We start from the raw sequence: 12650 nt of genomic DNA on the forward strand, positions 1-12650 counted from the left end.
ATCTGGAGCTCTGTTGACAAAATTTACAGAGGACTTTCTGAATGTCCTAAAATGTAAATCAACTCAGAGAGAGAGAGAGAGAAGTTGATTTACATTTTAGGACATTCAGAAAGTCCTCTGTAAATTTTGTCAACAAAGCTCCAGATCCTTAGTTAGGGGGAAAGGCTCTTAACTGAGTGGATCAAGAATACCCACTAAGACACTCTAGCAACCACAGTGAACAAAAAGCAAAACTGGTAAACAGTGGGATGAGAGAGGAATTACAGCAGCAACACGGCAGTATGCACCGTATCAAGCACAGAACTACTGCAAGTAAAAAAATAACTGCTATTTCTATCATTTTGGATGGGGACCTACTTAATTCAAGCTCTGTACTTTTTGGCCTTCTTTTATAATTCACTTGTATTTTTGCCTTGCTATTTTAGTAAAGTAACCATATTAATAAAATCAACATGTTTGCAGTACATAATAATTACACTTATCATGGGATTTGTTACATATACATAACACATGGTTTGTTTTTTTTCATGTCCAACAAATTATTTGACAAAAATATAAAGTAATATTATCATGAACAGAGAGTCTTGGTAAGTGAAAACTAAAGTTTATATACTCCTAAAAATCTAACATATCACAAATTGTAGAAATAAAGTCACAACGTTTTGAGTAATAAAGCAAGAACTCCTCCAGTAAACTTTCTTTTGTTTTCATTTATCTATTTTTGTATTTCTCTTTATATTTGAGGTTCTCATATAAAAAACCATGCATATTTAAACGTATGTGTCTGATTTATTTCACCTAACATTATGGTTTAAAAGGTGAATCCATTTTCCTAAAAACAATTCAAGTTTCTCCTTCTTTATGGAAGAGTAGTATTCCAATATGTAAAAATGCCACAATTTTCTTTATTCATTCACTTATTGATTGAGCATAAAGGCCACTTCTAAGATTTAATTCTTGTGAATTGTGCTGTTATAAACATAATGGTGTCTTTAACTCTTTTGGGAAGAGACTTAGAAGGGGAATAGCTGGATCAAATGGGATGAGTTTTTTGAGGTGATTCCAAAGCTTGTGCCTATGCCTGTATCAAGTTTTATCTACATTGCCTTCCAGAAGGTTAGGCATTCCTGTTTTAACATTGAGATCTATTTTTATGTACTTTAGTACATGGTGAGAGATACGGGTCTAGGTTCAGTTCTCTGCATGTGGACAGCCAGTTTTAACAGCACCATTTGTTATCTCTGGTGAAAATTTCTCCCCCGCTTGTCAAAGATCTGGTAGCGGAATATACCTAGAGTTGTTTTTGTATCCTCTCTTCTGTTACACTGATCTTCATGACTGGTTGGCTGGTTTTGTCAGTACCATGCTTTGTAGTTTAACTTGAAGTCTGGGATTGTGATGTCCCTTGCTTGCTCTTGCTGACTAGAATTGTTTATGCTCTTCTAGATCTCTTCTGGTTACATATGAGTTTTTTGACTGTTTCCTCAAATTTTGTGAGGAATGCTAGTAACATTCTGACCACAATTGCACTAAATCTGTATATTGCTTTTAGAAATATGGTCATTTTGACTGTATTCATTGATTTTTGCCTATCCAAGAAGAGTTAATATGATTCTATTTTCTGTTATACTTTTCCATCTCCTTTTTTAGAGTACTGTAGTTTTCACTGTAGAGAACTTTACTTCCTTGGTCACTTTAGTTGCTAAGTATCTGATTTTTCTGTTGTAAAAGGTATGGTTTCCTTAAATTTCTTTCTTGGTGGGTTTAGTATTCGTGTACAGGAATGCTACTGATTTGTGCATTGATAGTATCCAGCTACACTACTGAATTTGACTATTAATTCTAGGAGTCTTTTAGTAGACTTTTCTGAGTCTTCTATGTAGAGGACAATGTCATCCGAAAATAAAGATATTCTGACTTCTTCCTTTCCTATATGTATCTCTTTTTATATCTTTCCCCTGCCTGATTAATCTGGCTAATGTTTTAAGAACTTTACTGAACAGTTGTGGTAAGTGAGGACACCCCTGTCTTGTTCCTAATTTTAGAGGGAATTTTTTCAGCCTTTCACCACTTAATATAATGTAGACTGCTGCTCTGTCATAAATGGCTTTTATAAGATTGAGATAAAGTTCTTCTATATCCTATTTTTCAAGATTTTTATTGTGAATTGATACTGCATTTTTCAAAGGCTTTTTCTGCATCAACTGTTACTGCTTTTATGTCCTACATATTTTAAACAATACATTAAAACCCTTTGAAAACAATTTTTCTTATTGAGAAGAGAAAGATCAACCTGCCTTGCAAATCTCTGTCACCACATTTATTTTATTTTACATGAGAAAAAAAGAAAACTGTTGTTCAAAATTTTATCACATTCAAAACCTACACAGTTATCTTGGTCCCAAACTAAGCATGTTAAATTGGTACAGAATCATCACCAAATTAACATAAACACCATTCTGATCCAAATATAGTCTTTTTGATACATAAAGTTAAAATCAAAAATGAAGTCAAAGATTACCTAATGTAAAGATTCTGCAAACGTATTTTTACATCAGTAAAATCCTTTCTTGAAATAAAATCTTCACTAATTTCTCTCGCTTAGATTTCCAGGACTATGGTGATGAAAAGTGGAAGCAGTGAATATCCTTGTCTTTTTTCTGAACCTCACAGAAAAACATTTGATCTTTTCTTTTGGAATATGATGTTAACTATGGATTTGTTACATACAAGCTTAATTATGTTGAGGTACATTCCTTTGACAGTAAATCTTTGCACCATGAAAGCATGTTGAATTTTGTCAAATGCTTTTGCTGCACCTATGAGACAATAATGTTTTTCATCCTTCATTCCTTTAATGTAATATATTTATTGATTTCCCTCATTAAGCAATCCTTACACCCTAAGGGTAAACTGCACTGATCCTGGTATATGAACCTCTGGACACATAAAATCATTTTCTTTGTACTACAATTGAAATGTTTTTCAGTTTTTATTTATTTTTGTCTGATAAGATATAATTTTGATGAATCTGGGTACACAGATATTCGGAAAATTTTTCCATTATCTCTAATTATTCTTCTGTTAGCTTCTTCTGAGCCCTTTTCCCAAAACATCAATTTGTTGTGTACTAGATGTTTTTCATGCCTTAGTGTCACCATCATTCCCCAAAATGTTTTATTCTTTGCCCTTTTCTTTTAAAGTCTTAAAAGAGAATTACATTTTTTCTTCATATCACTGATTTAGTTCTTTACAACATCAGTTCTACCCCCATTCAGCACCCTTGCAGATTTTAAATCTGCTAATGTGCTTTTAGTTTCCTTATCGTCCTTTTATAACAATCAGATCCATTTTTACGTCATCCTCTTCCTTCCTTATAACTGTTGCTCCTTCATAAACCTCATACCCGCTTGCGTTCAACAATGAGTTTTTTGTTATCTTCTTCTGCAGTAATACATTTTCAGAAGACACTGCTTTCTCTGAGTCTTCTGCATTGTGCCCTCCTTTGTTTGTTCTACAATGTTTTCTGATAGACCTCATTTGGCTTTTCCGTCCCTTCTTACCTTGAACACTGTTCAATATTTCGATTTGGTGCTTAACAAAATCTACAGGGAGCACAACTTTGCTTCCACTGCATATCTCTTAGTGTAGTTTCCTTCTCGGAGCTACAGCCAAAATCCAATTCTCCCAGGTAGGTTCTAACTAGCCTATATTTTTGCCTACCCTATAGTCTCTACTCTGGCACACTGAAATGATACACAACATGGGAACTAAGGGAAATGCTATCAGAAGTGGCTGGCATTGTACCTATTGGGATGTATCTCCCATGTACCATGCTATCAGGATTCACTTTTATTTCCTTCTCAATATTTTTCTGAGACTCAAAACTCTCTGCATTAAAACATTATTGACATTTATCCCTTTAGTGTAAAATTTTTAACAAATACACACTTTTGAAAAAGATCTATCTAAAATTACATGATCAGTGTATGTGAAATTTCTGAAATCAGACTTTGTGGGCTTGTATTCCTACACTTTCAGTTACTCAACATTCTATGTCTTAGCTGTCTGTTCTGAAAAATGACAGCAAGTATATCAAAGAAAGGTGAAACATTCATAAAATATTCCATGTAAAGCACTTAAAATAATATTGGAAACACAATAAATACATGTAAAAAGTTAAACACTCTATATACAAACTTGATAAGTCTGGGTAACTATAAACACCCAGAATCATAATGTGCCACAGTACAGTAAGTCCCTTGACTGCCCTTTTAAGCCCTTGCCACTTCTTGATGCTGGTAGAATGCTAAAACAAGCATCTTGATCTAATTTGCTGCTGCTTAAACTACTGAAGCCATTTCTAAAGAAGAACGGAGCTATCTGGGATAGAGGATTATGGACTGCTCTCTCAGCGAAACATGCATGTGCTGATGCACACACTTTTCAGCTGGAAGTTTCTTGAAGCTACAAGCTGTTTCTCATTTATTTTTATGTCTCTAGTGCCCAGCATACCTGGTCTACACTAGAATAGTCCATAAATATGGCTCTGGGTTTGGTTTTTCCTAATAGAATATATATGTAATTTATGCTTCAGAGTCTTTGACTTTTTAGTTGTCAATGATAGACAAACAGCAGGTAAGTGAGAAATCAGTGTATATATTGATCTCAATAAAAAAATCTATACATATTTTTATTGGGATAAAATTATTTTTTACATCAAAGAAAATTAAATATACACTTATTTCCACCAAAAGTGAGTTTAAAATGCTAATAATTAAAATTCAAACCAGATAAGGCTATATAATATATTCTCAAATATGAGAATTTGCTATAAATAATTGATTTGGGTAGCCATAAACAAATTTATTGAATGTTTTCTAAATATGCTTTATTCTCTTGCTCTTAAGAATTTAAGTAATCAAGAAAAAAGTACCTGTATAAATTAGAAAGGCACTATACAAATATACTATAGCAGTTTTCACAGCATAGTAAAGAGAATAGAACTGGTGCTAGTATAAAAACTGACTAGCTGAACAACCTTACCACATCTATCCACTGCTCTAATCTCTGCTTCTCAAAATGAAAACTATGGGGTACTGGGTTGCACAATTTCTCTAAATAATTTTCACTGCAGAATTTCAATTTTTAAATCTCTTAAATAAAATCATGTCTGCAGTAGTTGAAAAACAGTATTCAATGTAGTATATGTAAAACCATAAAAATTTTAAATTATCTTGAACATAATTTTAAAAATTACGTAAGAATACTAAACACTGGAATTTAGTGGTTTTGAATTCTGTTATAATTCTTTGTTATTTACATCAGAATCATCTTTAAGTAGACAATTCAATTCTGGCATATTTAAGAATATGCATGCTTAGCATCTGTCTCATGAACTTTCTTAGGTAAACAGCACCAGGCTTTACTCCCTAGTGCATGTTTGCAAAACAAGCAATAGGTTATTTGTGGGAGGCAGGTGTTTCCTTGCTAGTGAAATCATTTGGTCTAACCATTTCCTGATTAACAGATTAGGACACTTCATCAAACAATGACATTTAGTTTTATTACCTATTATTTGTTTGATGTTCAAAGATCTTAAGAGCAGGCAACAGCCACCCGAGATCAATAAAGGCCATCAGATAATATGTGTGTGCTTAAATCAGGGGCAGCATCTGATGCTGTTACTTTTACCTCAAAGACAAGTTGGAATGGCATGCTCCCATCCTGCTCCTTTCACAGGGGCACGAGGAAATAATGTCAGTGCAGATGGTATTTCCTCACCCCTGAACAGATACTCAAAACTAAGTTTTATACAAAAAGTTTCACACCTATAACACTGCAACACTACCTCAAAAACAAAAGCATTATACATCCTATTTAGCTATCTAGTTACACAGTCCAGGGTTATGTGAGATTTATGTTAGCACTTCAAGCAGTCAAAAAGGATATTCCCTGAGGGGGATACAAAACAGAAAATCTTCAAGGTTTGAGATCATACAAGTTTAATAAAGAAAAGAGAACAGATGTCAATTTAAAAAGGGAAAATATGGAATTAATTGTAAAACAGAAAATGACATACCAAGTAACATTTTCTTCCAAAAAAATTTTAAAAACGTATTTAAAAAAATATGAGCAAGTATGGTTATTTTTCTTTAAAAGACTGCTATTATTTTTAAATAAGTCTTATTTACAATGAAAATAATTAGCATGTTTTACCTATGATAGTTTTAAAGAGATAGGCCAATTCATAGTTCATGGCAAGTCAATAGCTATAGTTATGATGCTCAATAAAGAGGATGCAAATAAGTTTCCCGAAGCAAACTACAACAGGAATGGATGGAAGGTTCTGGATAAAAATGAATTAAGGTCTCATATTCCCTTCCTTGTGGATATTTACCGGGGAAACAGACCTATAGCAAAAACCATAGTTTACTAACTGGTCAAATACACAAGAAAAGATATTTACAGGAGAAAGATTGTCTCTATTTATCTGTAACTATCAGCAGGACTTGACGTTCAGGAGAGGAATATATTCCTTCAAAATCAGCAAGGGCATGCTTTTTTCCATGAGGCCAGCTCAACTGTTTATCACTACGCAAACACCACCTCTGAGGAACAGGTTCCCGCTGTGTAAAGTATGTAGATCATCTGGGTGTCCCTGTTAGTTCACTGATCATTCTTTGAGCAAATCACTGGCATCCTTCCCATTACAGAGCATTTTTCTGCCTGTCTCCTATTCTTTCACTCTGGTCAGTATGTTCTTTACAACTATCATAGGTAAAGCATGCTAATTATAAGTGAAATATTTATAAAGTTGCCTGGCTCCGCAGTAGAAACTGAATTTTTTTTTATTTCAGTAAAAGTGGTATTTATTCTCCCTATTCTGATATCATTTTGTAAATGTAAAATTATTTAAGACCTTGCTATAGTAAAACAGCAGCAGAAACAAAATCAACCATAATTTTAAAGAGCACATACACAGATCAATATGTGTCCATGGAGATACTTACTTTTCTAAATAAAAGAAATATTTTTTAATTCTGTACATTACTCTTGAAGGGCACACTCTTTTCAATTCATCCCGCACCTCATTATAAACATAATATGGTATCTTGCCCAACATGAGCCTTTAATGGATATCTACTGAGTAACTGTATGGATAGGTAATACATATTACAAAGTGTTTTAGCAATTTTTGATATAACCCATGTTTAACTTTAATTTATATGTATTTTAGATAAGAAATTATCCATTCCATTCCAGGAAAACTATAGAACTCTGTACTTCATTGATTAAGATGCTAATATTCCCTTAGTTATATATGCCAGTAGACATACATACTATTCTAAATGACAAGAAACAATTAACCCTCCCCCTTTTTTTGTTCGGGGGATTGAACTCATGATCTTGCCCTTGCCAGGCAGACACTTTACTGAGCTAAATCCCCAGCCCACAATTATCAATTTTTAAGTAGTGGTCAATTCTTTTATTGTCTTATGTTCTTCAGTGAAATATTCAATGTTCTCATCCCACATATAATATAGTGGACCAAAATTAGTTTCAAAGTTTCGTTTTTTTAAACTGGTAGAAAAAAAAATAATTTCAAGTAGTTATTATGAGAGGATAAGGTAATATTCTTTACACTTTAAATAAAACATAAATAATATTTTAAGACAATTAATAAACTAACTGAAGAGACTATTTTAAACATGACACAGTAGGAAAATTTGATTATTAGTTGACAGAAATTAATTTAAAAACTATTCTTTAAGGTTTAGAATGTATGGCTTTATCCATACTGGCCTCCATTAATGGTCTCATTTACATTTTAAATGTTTTATAGCTTCCCACCAAACATATTACCTTTTTCTCATAGGTGCATTTTAAGTGATTTTTCTCCATTTGAAATGTATTTTCTTGATCCTGTGAATAATAAATGATTATTTTTAATATATTTTAAATAGATGCCATAGTCAATAAAATCAGTAATACAATGAAATAAACCTAGGTGATGTCAAAGCTTACTTCAGAAATTTTAATTGACTCACTAACAGACACAAATGAAGCAAAAGAAAGGTATGAGTTTCGGTCACTGTTCCAGGTAAAAATCGAGGCCCACCTTTAATTGTTGCTTTCCATTGTTAAGACACCCTACTTGCCCAATTTTCTCAGCCACAGTAGAAGCTTAAGCAGCTTTGTATTAGAGTGAATAGAATTTTAGTTCTCTAAAGATCTAACTGTTCTCAAAAGTACCTACTTTAAAATGTAAAAGGACCTTTCTGGCCATTGGAAGTAAGAGATTAAGAATGACCATTGGGTCAATGTGGAAATGATAAATTTGAAGTTGTAATAATAGTTCTTAGAATTTTTTTACCTTAAAAGATCTCAAGAGAAAGAGTAGGGATAGGGTGCAGAGATTATGAAGACTGGATGATAATTTAAAAGGGAAGAAATATTCTAAAGTAAAATGAAATGAAAATTAAAATTGAAAGAATCAGAATGGTTATCTAGAGAATGGTTATTTCTGAGGAGTTTTGGGGGGTGTCCAACTCACTTATAAACATAAATCAAGAAAAGGCCATTGTTCCAAGTAAAAATACAAGGCTTACCTTTAACAGATGCTTTCTCTGAAGTTCCAATTCCTGTAACTGTTCTTTTAATTGACAGACATTCTGTTTTAATTCTTCAATCATGCCAGATGCCTGGAGGGATTATAAGAATAAGAAGTAGAATATTGACTTTTGTATCCCATAACTTCTGGTTGAAAAAAAATTCACCTCTGTCACCCTAACAGTTCATTTAGAATTAAAGTCTATATATCTTAATGAAAAATATTTTAAAAGTCAATGTAAAATTAACCTTCCAAAGTAAAACTATACCTTCAAAATCTGGATTCCCTTGGTACCTTGGGGACCACTGCAGCCACCACAGCACTCTGGGTGGGTGTGGAGGATTTGGGATAGTATCTACAACTGCACGTGCTACATTCAGCTTTTCTGCCCCAGCTAACACAGGCACTACTGGACTCTGGTGATACTCAGAACAAAGTTTTTGGATTTGGTAACAGTTTTGCCACAACAATGATAACTAGTACTGGTTTAAGTATTGGCTTGGGAACTGGACTGGGGTTTGGAGAATTTAACATATGGCAGCAGTAACAGCAACAGCAACGGCAACAGTCCACATGAGGTGTCTCTTCAGAAAGCCTACATGAGCTCCTACCCAGTCCAACCAGATGATAAATACTGCAAGTGCTCTTTTCTGCTCCAATATTATTGGGAGATGCTATTTTAGCAAAATGGAATCAACTGCCAGGCTTTCTGGGGAACAAGAAAACAATAATATTCCACTAGTAAAGTTCACACAAGAAAAACTTTTTTTGCCAGGTTAAGATTGTAGGTTACAGTTGTATGCCCAATAATAAAGATGAAGATGGGCTAGTAGCTTTAGTGTTCAACAAAAAAGAAACAGGTATTTGAAGCCAGCAACAGTAGCTAGCGAAATCACTGCATAAAGTTTTGGGAGAAAACCAGACCCTTGCCATAAATGTAGAGGGTATTATAACATTGCCAGATGATCAGACAAAACTTGTCATTTATATTGTTGAGTATTCTACAAATGGTACCTCAAGAAGAGTTCCAGCTACAACACTAATGCCCATTTTGAACAAGCCAATATAAAAATACAACAGCAGCAACTTGGTTATGACTGGAACAGAATTTTGTCCGGCATAGGTCAAGCAGCTTTTACAGACTCCTCCTTCTGGTGTTGATCCTATTATTTGGGAACAAGCCAAGGTAGATAACCCTGATTCTAAAAAGTTAATTCCTGTACTCATCGTGTTGTTTTAAAGAACTTCTCTGAAGACTAAACATTCAGAATCAGATGACTAAGCAGCATCAGATCAGATTAGGTATCATATCTGAAAATATTAGTAAGCTACAAAGAATCAGACTACAAGTATGGCTAAAATTGCACAACACAAGAAGAAACTCATAGATCTTTTCCACAGAACCTCATGGGTCCTAATCAAACAGGAAATTCAAAGGAAGACTATTATGCCATCCAAGCTGAAGAAGAGCAGCTGAGGATTCAGTTAGATACAATTCAGTCTGAACTAAATGCCATCTACTCAGTTCAAGGGCCAACTAAATGAAGTGATGTCCCAAATCAGGATGCAGAACCATTTTGGAGCAGTCGGATCTAAAGACAGATAGTATGTAAATGCAGTTGTTATGACACCTTAAGCAGCATTTGAAATAAGAAGGCCTTTGCCATTTGATTAGCATTATAAAGGTGATCTAGAACATAATATTGGAGGAACATGGATTGAATGAAACCATCCACATTAGGGGTGGTATCTTTTGTTGATAGTTTATAAACTTGTGTTGGGAGTTTGTGAAATGCATCCTCTAACTGCATCAGGTCTTCCTTAGGAATGAGTCTGCAAAAAATAAAGAAACTCTCTCTCTCCTGGTTTGGATTTTTGAGATTACTGACAAGTTACTCTTTATTGAATCTGAAATTGGTCACCTCACATTTTTTCAAAAATAATCTTCAAAAGATTTACATCTAAAAACTATATATACTTTAAAAAGAAAGAACATAACACTTTTATAGCGTTTTCTTAAGTATCACAATAATTATTACTCTCCATTCTTCTTTCTATCGCAATTAAATATGAAATATGAACTTTGCATATAACTGTATAATTACTCAGCTGTTGAAGATTTGAGATTCAGAGTTAAATGGATATCAGTTTTTATGTATGTGAATTTAAGTTGGGAGGAGTAAAGAAAATCCAAAGCTATTTAATGATTAATGTTGTTTTTGTTCTATAAGATTTGAAAATATATTTTTTATTATTTGATTTATTTGGAGTTGATAGAACACATCCAAGCAATTAGTATACAACAGAATTACTGGTTTTGCAACTTTCTTTTTAAATCTTTATTTCTAAAAATAAAAGCTTTTTAAATAAATTCTTAATTTAAAAAAGTAAACATGTAAGCCAAACTCCACATAGTAGTTAATGCTATGAAAACCAATATTGATATAATACACAAAACTTTCTAAATTTTAACTCTGCAACTGAAACAGAACCAAGATTTCAAAATAATTCTAATATACATAGTAACTATAAAATGTATCATTAAAATAAAATTCTCAGAATTTAGTTTCTTCCTTTAAACACTTTGGTATAATCAAAAATGATTAAATTATAGCAGCATTTGGTTTATTAAATATTTAGTTTGTGTTATATCTAACATTTTAAACGCCAAAAAAAATTCTTAAAGTTTCAGTTATTCCAAGAACAAAGCAAAAACTAATTTCAAATGTCAAATAATTATCATAACTTTATTTGGATAGATGTACCAACATATATAATACCTTAGAAGCTGAAAGAGTATTTTCTTGCTTCAGAAGATTTATATCAGTATCATATTTGGTTTGTAATAGCTTCATCTTTTGCTCATAATCATTTATAAGCTGATCTTTCTCTTTATGTAGTATGTTTCTCCTAAAACAATCATTTAAAAATCATTTTTATAATCAATCTCTGAAATAGAAATTTTTAATCGAATAATTACAAATACATTATTTTTCAATATATCAAATAAATATCCATATTTTTATTAAATATCTTAAAACATTATGCCTTCTATGGCTAATGTGGACTTTAAAAATAAACAAGCAGTGCTGGTAAAGTGAGAAACTTCTTAACTCCAAATGTATGAGATATGATTAAATTTCATAATAATTTAGTATAGTTTATATCACTTGATAGATATCTGATTTCAGACAATACCTTGCCTTTACTTCTTGTAATTCGCTACATGTTATCTGAAAACATCTTTCAAGTTCTGCTTTTTCTTGAATTAATTTCTGTCTCTGTAAATTACTGTTCTCGGCTTCTCCAGTAAGCTGGTGGACACGGGCCTCCAGTTCTTTGACCACCTGATTCTTAAAAATAGGTCTTGGTTAGAAAAGCCTATAATTGCTTTATAACAATTTTATACCAAGAAGCCTGAGAAAAATATATTGTCTGTTAGAATAAAAACAAATGCAACATAAACCACAGCAGAAAAAGTTAAATCAACCTCTGAATTAACCAAATCTTTTAAAAGTGGCTTCATGTCATAAAATTAATAATAGCACAGTTAGATACTTTTAACCATCCATTTATTTAATGAATATTTACTGAGTCTGGCAAAATCCCAGGACACAGAGACACAGCAATGCATAAGTCAAAGTCCCTGTCATTCTGGAAGGCTACATTCTCTTTGCATCTCTTTATTAACTCAGATTTGTTAGATGAGCATGGAAAGCAATGTAATAATATTTTTAAATGAAATTTATAACCTTCAATTTTAACACAAGGATTATTACATAACCAATATACATCATTATTACATAAGAATATAGAAATATTTAATCATGATTGCAGTGCTAGTGCACAAATTTTCATTCCTTTCATTTTTAAATAATTTTTCCATTAAAAGCATTTCTCTATTTTTCCATACTATAATTTCTCTATTATTTGATATTTAAGTTATTTTTAATTTTCCACCTTGGTGGAATGGCAAATTAAGACCTAGATAAAAGTGTTTATAAGCTTTAGTATATTTAAAACTAGGAGAGGAAAG

General features: G+C 32.5%; 1 protein-coding gene and 1 pseudogene across 14 annotated transcripts in view; one reads left to right on the forward strand and one right to left on the reverse strand.

The window, feature by feature from the left end:
• Positions 1 to 12650, reverse strand: part of Cep112 (centrosomal protein 112) — a 607347-nt gene that overhangs the window by 449406 nt on the left and 145291 nt on the right. For 13 of the 14 annotated variants that reach the window (XR_010045020.1, XM_063241684.1, XM_063241681.1 and 10 more), the window contains 4 exons: positions 11813 to 11967; positions 11395 to 11524; positions 8613 to 8705; positions 7867 to 7926 (listed from right to left, as the gene is read on the reverse strand). Coding sequence is in view for 13 of the 14 variants with exons in the window: in XM_063241684.1 (XP_063097754.1) it covers positions 7867 to 7926; positions 8613 to 8705; positions 11395 to 11524; positions 11813 to 11967 (438 nt within the window). In the remaining variant the exon portion in view is untranslated. The remainder of the gene's footprint in view (positions 1 to 7866; positions 7927 to 8612; positions 8706 to 11394; positions 11525 to 11812; positions 11968 to 12650) is intronic. The other variant, XM_063241687.1, reaches the window with a different exon arrangement.
• Positions 8889 to 10428, forward strand: LOC106026768 (nucleoporin p54-like; annotated as a pseudogene).

Source organism: Cavia porcellus, unplaced genomic scaffold (assembly GCF_034190915.1).
Source record: "Cavia porcellus strain 051 isolate PalLab524CR breed Dunkin Hartley unplaced genomic scaffold, mCavPor4.1 scaffold_32, whole genome shotgun sequence".
Classification (NCBI taxonomy): domain Eukaryota; kingdom Metazoa; phylum Chordata; class Mammalia; order Rodentia; family Caviidae; genus Cavia; species Cavia porcellus.